This window comes from Rhamphochromis sp. 'chilingali' (genome assembly GCF_963969265.1).
Source record: "Rhamphochromis sp. 'chilingali' genome assembly, chromosome: 1".
In the NCBI taxonomy this organism is placed as follows: domain Eukaryota; kingdom Metazoa; phylum Chordata; class Actinopteri; order Cichliformes; family Cichlidae; genus Rhamphochromis; species Rhamphochromis sp. 'chilingali'.
Window position 1 is genome coordinate 35,991,448 of NC_137929.1, and position 15,899 is coordinate 36,007,346.

The 15,899-nt window shown below is 41.8% G+C and overlaps 1 protein-coding gene across 1 annotated transcript; it reads right to left on the bottom strand.

Annotated features, from left to right (window-relative positions):
• Positions 1-8,961: 8,961 nt before the first annotated feature.
• mrpl52 (mitochondrial ribosomal protein L52) lies at positions 8,962-10,615 on the bottom strand. The gene is made up of 5 exons (XM_080892188.1): positions 10,542-10,615; positions 10,213-10,282; positions 9,819-9,886; positions 9,315-9,379; positions 8,962-9,241 (listed from the first exon to the last, which is right to left on the bottom strand). The coding sequence occupies exons 1-5, from the start codon at positions 10,573-10,575 to the stop codon at positions 9,089-9,091; spliced, it is 390 nt and encodes a 129-aa protein (XP_080748314.1). The 5' UTR covers positions 10,576-10,615; the 3' UTR covers positions 8,962-9,088.
• Positions 10,616-15,899: the final 5,284 nt, after the last annotated feature.

Below are 15,899 nucleotides of genomic sequence, written 5' to 3' on the forward strand. Positions count from 1 at the left end.
CAAAGCGTAAGCCCAATGCGACACTCTCAGTAACATATTACTGATATTGCGATTCTTTTTCTAAAAACATGGCATTGATTAAATTCATAGTTACATTTTACACTGAATGAAAGGGGACCACTCTGTTTTTATAGGTTATAAGACAATAGTTAAGATCGAGCTGAACTCTATTTGGCCCCCTTTGCAAAGGGAGTTTGACATCCTGTCCATCTGGACCGGCTTTAGAGGTACGTCAGTAAACAAGGTTTGACAACAGCAATCAAAATGTGTGCCAGCTGATGCCATATTATTTCACTGCCATGTCTCCTACTAAATTTGTCTTTCTTATAGACAAAACTGGTTGTTTGGGAGGGTTACATCATTCCTGCTGCCTTCACTTTCAACTTCTGCTGTCTCCAGATCAACATCTGTGGTTTTCTCCTCCTTTTTTTCCATTCAGGAGGGTTTTTTGTGTTTCGTTTCATTATATGCTCTTGTGTGGGACAAAAACAGTCATCAGAACTGAACTGAGGTGATTACGCTCTTACTGCGGTGTTTCTGTGTTTTCATGCACAGCCTTAGAGAAAGTGAAAAAAGCTGTCTGATTTCCGTTGTGCACAACCATCTAAAATCTGTTGTAAGTATCCATATAAGCTCTAGCCGTGAGCACCTCGACCTACAGTAAGTGTTCTCTGCAACCTTCAGAAGCAGAGAAAACAGCGCAGTGCTGGGCCTTCAGAGGAGAAAGGGTTAATAAGCAGAGCGGCACGAAAACAAAGATGGGGAAAAAAGAGAAAAGACAGAGAGAGATATGTGTCAAAGGTCATGTGTCACGTTTGAATTGATAAAGGGCTTTCACCAGGTTTGAGCCTGCTGCAGGAGAGCCTGGTGCAGCTGCTGGAGGGCTGCAGAGGAGCCGTCTGGATACAGTTACACCGCTGGTTGATTTGGACCCGAAGTCGGCAGTCATGTGTCGAGGAACGAGCTGGAAAAAATGATGGAACGGTCACATTTTTCAGAGAAACGCTTTCCAGCCGAGCATCTGGTATTCTTGAAACATCGGCTGCAGCCTGCACATGCGTGTGTGTGGATGCTGCACCTCTTTGTGTGTGTGTGTGTGTGTTCACATTTAAAGGTAACGTTTCTCTTAAAACATGCCATTAAACACGCAAATAAAAACAGTTTTACAGAAAGAAAAACAAGAAAAAGAAGCGAGTAAGTCAGCTGAGAAGAGGGAAGGGATGGCCAGAAATTATCTCATAGGTTTGGGGATATGATTCCCTCTGCAAGTTCCTCTCCAAAAACTTTTTTTTTTGCAAGCAGCCTCCTCCCCGTCCCTTAATTCCTCTTATTTCCTCACCCGCTGCAAAATTTTTCTTTTTTTTGAGGCTGCAGACTCGAACCACCCCTCCTCTTCTTACCACAAGTATCTCTGGTCTGTTTTTGCTCTTTCTTCCTCCCCCCCTTACCCTTTTTTTCCTCTCTGGTTTAACCCTTCACATCCACACAACAGCAAATGGTAAATAACAATAATGATGGATTAACCACAAACTTAAGGAGAATATTTAAGCGACTCTGACCTCGCCTGTTTTACTTTTAGTTTTCAGCACTTCTATCTGCGGCCCTGTTTGTGCATTTTGTTCTTTATGAATGCAGATTTTGTTCAGGCCTTATCTATTTTAGATTGTAATTTGATAACTAGCTTAATGTTGTTTTTAAGGAAAACAAAAGACAGTAAAAAGAGCAATATAGTCCATGTAATGCACCACTTCCTTGTTAAGGCGAGCTATCGTTGGCTTCTTAAAGCTGCATTTCTTCTGTTTTGGGGTCATTGTTTTCTGGAGAAAGAAGCTGTCATCACAACACTGACAAATCACTGCATGTTGTAAACTTGTTAGGGAAAAAACAATGTTTATTTACACATCCAGCATTTATGCAGCAACACTCTGGGCTCAGGTTTCATGCAAACTCGTGATTATAAACCTCAGTTTTGCACGCCAGCATATCAGGAGGGGAAATTTGGGTCTTTAATCTGTTAAATGTTCTGTAAACAAAACTCTAAACAAAAAGAGCATAATAAAAGAGGTGGGGGTAAAGTTTGATAGACAGCAATGCACATTCAGCAGGGACGTTACAGAGTAGCGGCCCACCGTGAAGTACATTTCTGCATAAATGTGGTACCTACAGTCGCGGTAAAAGGAAAGTATACCCTCTTTAAAATGCTATATCAGCACAAACACCTCATACCAACTGTCAGCGCAGTGGTAGAGGCATGATGGAGCCATGGGACCTGGCCACCTTGCAGTCACTGAGTCAACCACAAACTTCTCTGTTTGCAAAGAGTCGAACATGAGGCCATATTTGCCCAAACTGGGTCAGTGATCACAGGAATCCCAAGCACAGGCATATTAACAAGAGAATGGCTGAAAAAAGAAAGAATGAAAGTGTCGCGATGGCCCGATTAAAGTTCAAACCGCAGCTTGATTGAAATCCTGAGGTGGGAGTTTAAGAGAACTCTGCATAAATGACTGCAAATTTCAATGAACAGAAGCAACACTGTAAACTGTAATTGGATCAAAATTCTTCCACTGTGATGTGAGAGACACAAAAACGTATTTAAGTCATCGCTGTTATTGGTGGATCTACAAGCAACTGAATCATGAGGTGTGTGTAGTTTGTCACACACTGGTTCTCTGTTTCTACTCTTCTCAAATTCATTAACTAACCTGTTGTCATGCAAAGGTTGTGTGTTACTGAATGAGACCCTCTGCTTCACTTTCAGGAGTAAACCTGACAGAAGTAACCTGACTAACCCCTCAGTTTCCACTTTTTTTTCTCTGCACATCTGCTCGACCTTTTTCCTCCTCCTCTGGCTAAACTCTCTGTCACCTGCTCTTTCCATTTGTCTCAGTGGACTTCTCTCCCGCACTCTGTCAACTTATCCAGCTGCTGCTCTGTTCGAACAGTGAAGGATTTGTAGATGCTGTGTGGGAATGCTTCCTGTTCCAGCAGACAAAACATTAGGCTTCAGTTACCCGTGCACTTATCCTAAAGTTTCTAATGTGTCTTATACAGATGCAATAACAGAAGCAAGTTAACTTCGGGAAAGCAGCTGCATTTTGATTTTTCATTTATCTTGCTATAAAACAAAAAAGCTCTGTCTGTCTGTTTGTTTCTTTGTCCGCAAACTCCTCCTACACGATTAAGACTTGCGCTGCTAAAAGTGGCACACAGGTACCTCCTAGGCCCCTCAAGGTCCTTATCTATATCAGACATTATGAGTTCATCATGTTGTTTAGCAACTACCTACCAGTGGGCTAAAATTACCTCTTTTTTCCTTTTTGCTTTCATGCAACTACAACGTCTCATGAATGCATTCTGTGATTTTAACTTCATGACAGTCTCAGTTTTGTCTGCAAAAGCCAAATTACACATTACAAAAGACAATGTTAGCGAGTTGCCGAGCAACCACCCAGCTGAGGGCTAAAATGACTCTTTGTTTGCATTTTTGCACCTATAACAGTGTACGACAGCACTGCGTCGTTTTCAGTCAACAAGCATTTAAGTCAACATGCATCATAGCGGTCAACACCACAAACAGGTCAAACAATACTGTAGCATGGGAACAAAGTTCCTTTAATTGGATTGTTCATTTTTTTATATATATATACTTGTTGGCATGGTTAAAAAATAAAACCAAGTTATTACATAGAAAATCTAGGACGTTACTGGCGTGTGCTGAGCAAGTAATGATCTTCAAAAAATTGTCTTAAAAGGTTGAATAGCCAACTATTTAAACCCTATTAAAGTCAAGAGATATTTGACTGGTTATGGGTTATAAAAAAGTCAATTGTGTTGGGGGGGGTAGATCTGAAGAATAAATGGTAACCTTTAATTTATTATGATTAGTAGATTGGAGGGGCCCAAACACAGGACACAAGTGGCAGAGGTCATGAACAAATGTAAGCTTTAATGGTTGAAACCCAAGTCTACGGAGATAAAACAAACCTTAAAGTAAACCAAAGGCCAAAATGAAGTCAAAAACATAGGGGAGGGGGGAAATCCAAGGTATGGAGACAAAGCAAGAACAAAGACTAACTAAACTGGAAGGACCGACCAAATGAAAGAAAAATATGAGAATGGAAATTTGCGCAGAAGATTGAACACAGGTGAAAACAGTTAGCAACGAGCAACAAAAATCAGGCAATCAGGATGGACAGACAGGAAGCAAAACTGACCCAGGACACCAAAGAAAACAGCCCTTCAAAGTAAGACAGGGAAAAACCAAAGGAGGCGCAGATATAACACATGATAAAGAAAACAAAGGGTTGATCCATAGACAGACTGAGACAGAAATTATGACTATGGTTACTGACCCTAACACCAAAACATCAGTAAACACATAGAGCAAAGCCCATCACAAAAACAACCATAAAGTAAACAGAGACTGGGTAATAAAACAAGGACTCACTGTAGAATAATCAGGAAATTAAAAGCAGAAATCCAAAACTTCAAACACTACAGCAGAAAATCTCACCAGCAGTTCACAATTAAACCTATTAAATAAGAATTCACAACAGTGAAACAAGGCCACATTTTGTGTAGCAGACATTTTTCTGGTTTTTCCTCCTGTTAGTCTCGTCAGAGCTCCTTTGAATTATTGTGGGGATCTAAAACTCCAGGTTAAGAACCACTGCATACTGCAAGTAGTTATGTGGCTTCAGTTACTTTAAAGAGTGTCAGATTAACAGTGTCTTCTCCCTGTGCTCCTTTTAAATGATACTGCATATGTCCTGTGCAGTTCTAGGGAAACTGTGGTGGTGCTCCCAGACAGCTCTATATTTTAGCCTGGGAATCAGTTGTGTTTTTGAGGTGATGCCATCTTGATGGGCAGACACTCAGAGGACACAGTTGTGTTTAATGTATGAGAAAGATGTTGCTGGTAAGTTGCAGGGATTGAAAATGCAATAAAGGAAACAAACTGTGACAAGCAGCACATTCTTTCACTCTGTTCCCTTTGTTTTGTGAACCAGTTTGGATGTCTGTTTGGAGCTGCTGCAGAATTGACTGCCAAGCATCTGCTCAAAGTTGTGTCCGGTCACAGAGAAGGATGCACATGAAACCTCTGGCAGCCATGTTGGCTTCCATTCTTCTTTCTCCTCCCTTTTCTCTCTGTCTCTGTCTGTCAGCCATTTTAATGCTGAGCTCATACAGTGTGGCTGGGCGGGGCAAGACCAACCATCGGGCTCAGCACTCCTTCTCCATGCCAGGCAGGAAGTGGCCAGGACAGCTGCTTGCAATTCAACCTGGGACTTTGTTTGGGTGACCTACATTATGACTTCTACTCTAAAACTTCAGTACCACTTCTTTGTCTCTCCTTTTTCTCGTTCTGCTGGTTTTCAGTGGTGGACAGAAACTCGCTCACTCAAACCATATCTGTGCCCAGCCAAAGAAAAGCAGATAAACTGATCGGAATTTAAAATTTGCAATCAAAGCTTTCCTCCATATCCCAAATGTGCTCTACTGGACTGAGGTCTGGTGACTGTGCAGGTCATTTGAATACAGTGAACTCATTGTCATGTTCAAGAAGCCAGTTTGAGGGTTATGACATGGTGTGTCATGTCAAAGTTGTTATGTTATGTCTCATGAATGCATTCTGTGATTTTAACTTCATGACAGTCTCAGTTTTGTCTGCAAAAGCCAAATTACACATTACAAAAAACAATGTTAGCGTGTTGCCTAGCAACCACCCAGCTGAGGGCTAAAATGACTCTTTGTTTGCATTTTTGCACCTATAACAGTGTACGACAGCACTGCGTCGTTTTCAGTCAACATGCATCATAGCGGTCAACACCACAAACAGGTCAAACAATACTGTAGCATGGGAACAAACTTCCTTTAATTGGATTGTTCATTTTTTTATGTATACTTGTTGGCATAGTTAAAAAATAAAACCATGTTATTACACAGAAAATCTAGGACGTTACTGGCGTGTGCTGAGCAAGTAATGATCTTCACAGAATTGTCTTAAAAGGTTGAATAGCCAACTATTTAAACCCCATTAAAGTCAAGAGGTGTTTGACTGGTTATGGGTTATAAAAAGGTCAATTGTTTGAAGCATCCATCAGAAAATGGGTCCATTGTGGTCATAAAGGGATGGACATGGTCAGCAACAATACTCAGGCAGGCGGTGGTGTCTAAACAATGGTCAGTTGGTATTGGGAGGCCCAAAGTGTGCCAAGAAAATATCTCCAACCCTACAACACCAGCAGTCTGAACTGTTGATATAAGGCAGGGTGGAGCTTTTCATTCCATTTGTCTCTTTGTCTGTTGTTCAGTTTTGATGAGTCTGTTTAAACTGTAGCCTCCGTTTCCTGTTCGTGGCTGAAGCAGTGTGGTTCTGCTGCTGTAGCCCTGCTTCTTCAAGGTTCAACATGCTGTGCATTCAGAGATGCTCTTCTGCGTACCTTGGTTTGTAACAAGTGTTTATTTGAGTAACTTTTCCTTCCTGTAAGCTCAAAGCACGCTGGTCATTCTTCTTCGGCGTTGACGACTTTCACCTGCGGCTCCCTGGATGTTTTGTCTCTGTAAAGAGATGGTTGTGTGTGAACCAACAATCATACACTTTCAAAGTCACAAATCAATTTTCTTCCTCATTTCGATGTTCAGTTTGAACTTCAGCAGGTGGTCAAAGGGACCATTTTTTTCTATATAGGTGTCTGAATTTTTTTAATCACTTATATCAGGAACATTTTAATAATTAATTATAGAATCGGGATCTATTATTTGGATTAAAGGTTTGAAAAATGTTTTTCACACCTTATTTCACTTGTGCTCTACCAGGTAACAATATTAGAAAGCCTTGCATCCTTTTCTCTTAGTAAACCTGGCTGTATTTCTACAAAGCCACAACTCAAAAACAGAATGAATGTAGTCACTTTGGCAAGAACAAGCGAGTATTCTGTTGATAATTTTACTATTTCTTTCCCTCTTTGATTCCAGATGAGTTTTGTTTTTACACTGACATGCTGTCATTTATTTTAAGTACATGTCCTGATTTAATGTTTCACTCCTCCAGCTTCAGCCCAACCTCAGATTTGTCACCAACAATTCCCATAAAGCGCTGAAGATTATTTATGCCGATGCTTCTGTAGCATGAAGGACAAACAAGTTATACCACGGAAGCCGCGTGGTTAACTGTCCAACTAGCAGCAAACAAGGATAATTGCAGCCTGCGGGGCCAGCTCTCTGTCGTGTACATTCAGGATACTCAGACTGTGTAATTTTGACAAACATGCTACTAAAACGGCCCCACACCCCCACTTCACCCAGGTCAGGAAGCGGTCTCTGGGACAAAGTTGCTGAATCAGACCCTCCACAAACTAACCCCCCTCCCCCCAACCTTTTGCACCCCCAGGAAGTATCTACCCTCCTCATATCTGGTCTCTGGCTGAAGCTACAGAGGTCTGTCAGCTAATCCTCAAATATAACCACATCTGTCTCATCCTTCAAGCGCCCACCTTTTCCTTTATCCTGTAGCCCCTGTAACCTCACCTAACACCCCCCCTCCAAACCTCCTCTTGCCTTCTCTCCCTCCCTCCATCCATCCATCGCTGACTTCTGCACAATAAGCAACATCTGGTTCTCATTTCCACAAAACCAAAACAACACAGGGAGGAGAGGAAGAGGGGAGGGGGAGGCTGGGAGGAGTCGAGAGGGAGAGGCTGTTGAGGAGAAAAGACATCCATGTGAAAAGACAGTGAGTCAAGAGAAAGAATGAGGAGCTCCATTTCTCACTGCCGGTGCAGTCGGGAGTCTTTTATGATCCAGGTGTGAGGATGTGTGTGAACTTAGAGTCACCTTGCTGAAATTTCTTACTTCTTTTTTTTTTGTCTGTTAAGTCCCTCTGTGGTCTGCACCACGTCCTCCCACACTGTAACACTACAAAGAGTCAGCTCCTTTGGTCAGCTGTATGAAAACGTTAAGACACAGAGGAGGTGGGGGGAGGTTCAGAGAAAAACTTCCCATCTTCCACGGAAAAGAATCTGCAACTCAGCGGCTAGAAGCCCTAATTACATGGGACTGTGCTGAAGTCTGCACAAGACCCGGGCAAAGAGAGAGAGACGGAGGCAAAATGTGAGGAAGGGGGAAGAAAGGAGGGTGAGAAGACAGGCGGGGGGGGGCTTACCTCATTTCATAAATACTGAGTTTACAAGTCAAAGTTGCAGTGAATTAATGCTGACTAAACAAAGGCACAGCTGCTCCTTTTAACAGCCAGGGTTGGATTTTGTGCCGTCTCACACGTTAAAACAGATTAAGGTCAGTGCAAATCGACCAGCGCTGAAACTCAACCGTCATCTTATTGGCTTTTTTAAGTGTTTCTGCATCTTCATTATCCACCTAAAAAACTTTGAGTCAACACCAAAAAGATCACTTTCCATGGGATTAAACTTCCTGCCAAAAACTCGCCTGCAGCCGGATAATCGTCTTTCCAGGCACCAGGCTTGCAGGAAGGCCCGATGAAAACCCCAGATTTTCCTTTTCCTTAGTGCATTCCCCAGGAAAAATAAAGAATGTGATTCTTTGACCATAAAGCTTACTGTTATCATCAGACCTTGTGCTTTTATAGCTTGGATTTTTCTTAAACCTTATCTCACACAAATCAGTGTTTTAGTTTGGAGCAGGTCTCCCAGAGCCACTCAGGACTGAGGGGTTTGTCATTGTCTTCAGCTAATAACACGGTTACTGCAGCGTGCCACGGTGTGAACCCCTCGCTCTGGTCCTGTATCACTGCTGCTTTATGTGTGCCAGCTCCTCCCTTTCTACTGCCAGCCCAGCAGTACTGCTCTGCGCCCAGCCTCAGACAAAATGGCGTTCGAGCCAGCTCGCGTCCTCACAGAAGAGAAATGCTGCATTCTAGTGGAAGCAGATGCACATGAGCTGAGATTTTACCACAAGGACCCACGAATGCATGACAGAGTATAAAGAAGAAACATTTTATTGCATGAGTAGAGAAAAACACAAATGACAGAGCAGACGAAAACCCATCATAAATACATCCATCATCCTGAATATCAGCATGGAATATCAGAGTTAGGATAGTCGGCCTCTAACTTTGAGATTTCTTCTTCATTAGTAGTTTCCCTTTGGGTTTCAGCAAAAGAGACTTTTTGTGCTCCTCCATTCTTTTGGCCTCCTCCTGTTTCTCCCTCCACGCCTCCATCCCTCGGTCCACCTCCGAGTTCAGCATCACAATACGTCTCTGAGAAGAAAAAGAGATGAACAGATGAGTGGGAGTGCTAAAGACGATAAGGAGGTTTTTATGTGACACTCACAGATAGAGCTTCTCTCTCTTGCCGCCTCCTCAGCTGGCCTTTCATTGGAGGTGCCGGCCGTCCATCTGTGCATATAAGAAGACAAAGTTGGCACAAAAGCAATCAGCTGGTGCAGCTTTGTCAAATAGTTTCAGGCAAAATGCATTCAAAATTTATCAGGATAAGAAGGAAAGAAACACAATGAAACTCACAAAGATCAGTATAAATTAGCATAGCTAGCTCAGTCAGTTGTACATGACCCACAGTCTCTGTGGCGCAATCGGTTAGCGCGTTCGGCTGTTAACCGAAAGGTTGGTGGTTCGAGCCCACCCAGGGACGATGTCTTTTTGCTTAGAAACACACAGAGCTACCCACTGTGCCAACCCTTTGTGAGTAAAACAGCAGACAAAAGTAGCTGCTTCTTCTGTTTTCCTTTATTTACATTTTAAATGATGTCCTGTAGATGGTCCACAAACAATACAGCTTTACAGATTTTTATTTTTCTCTATAAAAAAATATAAATACCTGCAAACGACCAATCAGGCAGATCTGTCAGAGGCCCGTACTCTGTGCCGCTTCTAGCAAGTCCATGTCTGCAAGATAACACACGCTTCAATAAACCTGCACAGTCTCGTTTTTAAATGGTTTTCAGTAGTTACACATTTAACCTGACTCCATCCCAGGTTCTTAAAAACAAAGAAAAGATGAAACATCTGCATTTCTCCTCGTACACTTCATGCTGTTGTGACGCTGTGAGTGCAAACGTTATGTGTTATAATGAAGCTGCTGCTGACGACCATTCACTCCTGCCTGTGAGGCTGCTGTGAGGGTGTCTAAAGGTTTTAATTAAAGGTTTCATCCAATCGATCAATCCACATTCAAACAGCGGAAATCTTTATTTAAATGACAGTGAACTCACTCTTTCCGCCACTTTTCTCCAGCCTGGACTCCACACGTTGTGCTGAACTGTCTGCGCGAGTACCTCAGCACTGAAAACAACATCAAACAAACAGTCACCTACACGAGCCTGTTTAATTAGATATGTGGCGTTTACGAGCAGGTACACACACTGTTAGCATTAGCATTAGCTTTGCTCGTCAACATCACCGCGTTGACGCCGGTCACTCGCACAGGCAGGGAGCCTGGTAAAAGCAGGTTATTACAGCTATCACACTCAGCTTCAGCGATGAAACTACACACACACACACACACACACAGGGAAATATGTGAGGATAACCTCTGTCTCACCTGAGCAGCACAACGTCCTTACGGGGGCCGCCATGTTGCCTGCACAATTTAGAGCCTACCGCCAGGGGGCGCCAAAGACACGCCGAGGTCCTGTTATTCACTTTGCCCCGTCATTCTTGTTTTTACACATCCATCAGTAAAAATCTCGGTTATTATCTCAAAATGTCGAATTACTATCTATAAATAGTGACAAAATAACTTGACATTTTGATTTATTAAACCCAAATTATATTCTTCCTACTCATGGATTATGCTTTTTTTCCCAGTGGCATAAAAAAGCTTTCATGAAAAAAGTATATATAATATATTAAGCCTCGTTTTCCTCATTTGTAATAATGTAATTTTGAAATTATGGATTTTTTTCCCCATTCAGACAGTGATTGATGGGGTTGGGAAGCTCATCTTGTAACCGGAAGGTTGCCGGTTTGATCCCCAGCTCTGTCTGTCGTTGTGTCCTTGGGCAAGACACTTCACCTACCGCCTGCTGGTGATGGCCAGAGGGGCCGATGGCCCAGAAGCAAGGCGATATGGCAGCCTTGCTTCTGTCAGTCTGCCCCTGGGCTGCTGTGGCTACAACTGTAGCTTGCCTTCACCAGTGTGTGAATGAGTAGTGGAACTGTAAAGCGCTTTGAGGGTCTCGAAAAACTATATAAATGCAATCCATTATTATTGACAAGCAGCAAGACAATAAGACAATCTATGTGTCCAATAAAATATATACAAAAAAATAAACGAATTAAATAAAGAAACTAATAAATTAATTAAATTAATTTGACACATCTGAATTAAAATACATTCAAATAAATTGGACAGTAAGGTATACATGCATAAAAAGTAATTTAAAACATTAAAGGTGTGTTCTTTGTTTCAAATGTTTCTCAACAACTGTATTTGAAATTAGGGGAAAGCACACATGAAGTATAACGAATTAGAACGTACTTTCAGGACTGATGTTCCCCCCTAGAGATGAAAATGTGACCTTAAACGAGCACGCACAACACCACATGGTGGGCTGTGAAAGTATCCTGGTATAAAACCTTGTTGGGGCCTTTTAGTAATGAGCTTGCAAGTATGCTTTAGGTCCCCCAGCTTCCTTCACTAGCACAAAGACATGCATATGAAGTTAAACGGTTCATCTAAAAGATTCCGTCGATGTGAGGTAAACAAAGTGATTGAAGTGTACAGAGAAAAAAGGTAAAGTATGAATGTGTGGTTGTGTGTGGATTGAGGGGTCAGCAGTTCATTCCACAGTTGCATAGCAGCAAATGAAATAAAGACTTACTCATATTATTAGCACTGCTAAATGTATAAAAGAACTGTTAAAACTTTGCACATGGTACATATCCCTCAATCTATGTGTGTTTAAAATGACCACAAAAAGCTGCCATACGTGTGTCTGATGGAGTCTGGTGTGTGTACTCTGTGGTGGGAACACACGGGCAACAATGCAGACAGGAGAGGGGTAAATAGTGGCCCAGCAGCTCTTTTTTCCCCCTTGGGGGCCTTTAAGAGGTTAATCCAGCTGGAAACCTTTGCATTGGGACCATCGCAGCCCACCTGTGAAGGAAAGGTGCAGCTGTAAGTAACAACCTTAATGGCTGCAGCTCATGTTGTTGTTAATGCTTCCACGCAGCATTTCTGTTTAATGTGGCACCTGTGCTTTTTCTTGGAAGTGCAGATATGTGCCGGGGAAATTGGTTACAGCACACTTTTCTTGTGTGATCACGGTTTATGGATGGCGTGGTCGTTGCTGGCATATCAAAGGCACGACAAGGTGATGAAGCAAGACATCTGGGAATGTTTAGAAGGCTGATTTCTTTTCATCCCCGTCGCACTCGCCGACTTCAAACCAGTCAGGCCTCTGTGGTCATCCCGTGGCGCTCCACGTCTGAGGAGCACCTGTTTCTTGAGTGAGTGCAACGCCACTTATAATGAGGTTATAATGGAAATGAATAGGAGGGAGATCTTTCAAAGAACAGCTTAGGTGATTTATTCACTTTTTAGCATGTCAGATGTGATAAGAGCAGTAAAAAACAGGTTTTTCATGCTAGAGAGGTCGCAGGTTATCCAGACTGCTAATGGGAAGCTGGAAATTTTCAAATGTAAAGATGTTTGCTCATCGTGTAAAGGTTATTCCGATTTTTTTTTTTTTAGCTGATCAAAAGGTTGTAGTGTGATGTTTTGATCCCGCACAAGGTTAGCCTTAATGTGAGATCAGCTGACCCACAGCTGGGGCCTTTAAAGCACAAAAAGGAGGAAACATTGAAAACTAGGTGTCCAAAACATCAAAGGAACAATTATATTAGTTCTCTGTGCCTCCAATTTTAAGGTAGAGTATGACTACCATTGTTCATTAAACTTTTTGTGTTTGCTTTGGTAAGTGTTGCCATTTTTCTCGTTCCCTCACCCCAACTGTGCACAGCTCCCTGAACCTGCAGGTTTCTTCCTGTTAAAAGGGAGTTTTTCTTTGCTGCTGGCGCCAAATCATCACCCGTATTATTTTAGGACCTCTAACCTTATAATATGAAGTTTGTTGAGGTGACTGATGTTGCGTTTTGGTGCTGAATAAGTAATCAGAACTTGAATTTAGAACATGTTGCCTGTAAAATAAAGTGTAGGCCTAATAAGCTCATAAGCTTAAATCTCCACATTTTTTCAGTCTTACTTTTTTTTTTTGAAAAACAAAATGCTCATAAAATCACCAAAATCAACATTTGGGGAAAGCTGGTCTTTTGCCAGAAACTTGAGGTTGTGGGGCACCTCGCAGCTGTGTTTGTTCTATTTGCAGCTACCTTTTAAGAGAAATAATACAAATAGTGAGTGATTTATATACACAGTGATGGAGATAGATGGGTCTGCACTTCACGTGCCTGTCTGTAATCATTACCGGCAGAGCACGGCCGCTCTCGCAGCTCTTCAAAGTGCTGTTTTTGTATGAACAGCACCGACACTAAGCCCTGAAGAATTTCTGTTAGCTTTGCAGACAAGTTCCCACTCGCAGCCGTGAGGCGAGCGCCAGAGGTTGCCAGAGGTTGCTGCAAGGTACTCCGGTGAAACCCGCAGGAGCTGCGATGGGCTGCGTGTGGAAGAGATCTGAGGGGCATATGTTTAAAAATAAAATAAACTGAAAGGTCAGCGAGCCTCCTGCAAACACAGCATACAGCCGGACTGTGTTTGCTGTGTTTTTTGGTGTTTCCGTCAAAGTGCCGCAAATCGGCCGGAATCCGCGCAGACTAATGCCGGGTAGTCCTGAAATAGCAGCGGGATGTTTACTCTGTATCGTCCTTGGAGAGCTCAGACACGCTGAAAAAATTTACCGGCCGCCTCACCGCGCCGTGTCCTTCCGCGCATTCCACAGGCTGGTGGTACAACAAAGTAGGCCCGTTGCCTCAACGACGCGGATCCACTTGCTGTGACTCTAATGTGCAACAACACGTGATTATAAATGTTAAACAGAGCCAGAGAGGCGCTCTGTGTCAAAACAGAGGCTTCTTAATGAACTACAAGCAACTGGGAAACATTAGGGATGTATATCCTTGAAGCTAAGAGCTTATTATTACGGTGTTGATGTATTAATGTGCAGGGAGAGCGAGGTGGTGCTTGTTCCCGCAAATATACGTGCTTTTGGTTGTGCTTTAACAGCATTAAGTTGAAAAAATAAAGAGGAAGTCTTAATTTGAAAGGTAACTAGTAAATATTGGTGTCAGCTAAAGTGAAGAAGTGTGAAAAAAAACTGCAGTATGTCACTCTTATTTTGAAGTAGACAAGTCCAAGTGGCCTACACTCTCAATGTGTATTTCAGCTTAGTCACTTTCCATTACTGCTTTGTAACATTAGGATTTACAGCTGGCGCTACAGTAAACTGCACAGGGCCGTGGTTTTGGTTACAGTCAGCCTATATGAGCACAGACAAAATGAGGGTATTTCTGAAAACAGGACTGTTTATACTGTTGGTTTGGCTTGGTGGTCATTTCACAGTTTAAGCTTGTGCCAAGCCACAACCACATGAATACGTGTGTATCCAGAGTTCCATCACAACGCTAACCTAATGGCTAGAAGCGCTTCGGGGCAGGTTAACCCTCTCAGGGGCCCCCAGGGTGGGGAGGGGGGGGGGGGGTCCTGTTTATGCTTCTCCTGGAGCCAAGTGTATTAGTCAGTGAAAGTCAAAAAACAGGCCAATTATAAAATAAACTAACATATTAAAGAATAAACGAAGACTTAAATGAAGCTAAGCAAGCATGAACATGTGCCCCTGTTTTACCACCTCATGTGCAATAGTCCTGTGGGGATGCATTTAGACCTCTTTACTTTGTTGAAATGTGATTTTTGTCCCCCAGAAAATGTGTGATTTGACCTTTAAAACACTGTAATGTACAACAATGTCACTTCCGTGGACTCATACACCAGTGCTAAAATGATCTAAGTAAAATTACTCCTTAAGTTTTTACCACTTAGCTACATTTTGAAAGCAAATATTGAACTTTTTAAACCAGAACATCTCTTTGGTAGCTTATATAAAACATATAAAGTAAGTAGTGAATTTTAGTGTAATAGCTGAAGCTACAGTTGAACAGCCTGAATAATTATGTTTACACCTACCTAATGAATTGGTACTTATTGTTTGAATAAACCATTATTTTTTTATGCATTGCTGCATGACTGATGTAAGCACAAAGATTAAACTAAGATGAATTGAATCCTATTTACTTTATTGAATTTTATTTTTCAGGAAGTGTCTAATTTGAGCATTAAAACGGTGCAGTTGTAGAAGTACGTGATTTTACTGGACTTAAACCCCAGTGGTGAACAAATAAATACAAATTAACTAAATTTTTAAGGCAAATATTGCTCTCTTTTTAAAAGAGCAGATCTCTTTGGCAGCTTATGTAATCAATAATAAAATAGTTGACTAAGTTTAGGTAGTATATCAAGCAGATCACTAGCAGCCAGAATAATTATGTTTGCACTTTAATAAATCACAGCCTATTGTTAAAATAACCTTCTTCTTTTTTTAAAAAAAAGTAGAGCATAGCTATATGACGGATTTAAGCGTATTTTATTGTCCAGTGCTTATAATGTAAATGCAGTGTTGAATTGTGGAGCTGCTCCCTTGACCTACTCTGATGACTACTTCCACCACTTTAGACATTACCTCAGTGGTTCCTAAGGCCTTGGGTGAGGCTGAAGTCTTCATTTAAAAAGTCAGAAACTGAATAGAAACATTTTTCAATCTATTTTGGTCTAAATATTTAGTTACAGGAAACTTTAAAACAAAAAAAAACAGTTTTGGCTTGGCTCGATTATTTTTAAGTGTTCTTTTTATATTATTATGATGTTTATTAAATGTTGAGTATGTAG

What these genes read in the sequence shown, in the direction of transcription:
- mrpl52 (XM_080892188.1), bottom strand. Translation starts at nt 10,575, where the DNA reads ATGGCGGCCCCCGTAAGGACGTTGTGCTGCTCAG. An exon ending in AAGGACGTTGTGCTGCTCAG is followed by an intron (nt 10,283 to 10,541) that starts GTGAGACAGAGG and finishes TGTTGTTTTCAG; the next exon opens with TGCTGAGGTACTCGCGCAGA. An exon ending in GGAGAAAAGTGGCGGAAAGA is followed by an intron (nt 9,887 to 10,212) that starts GTGAGTTCACTG and finishes GTTATCTTGCAG; the next exon opens with ACATGGACTTGCTAGAAGCG.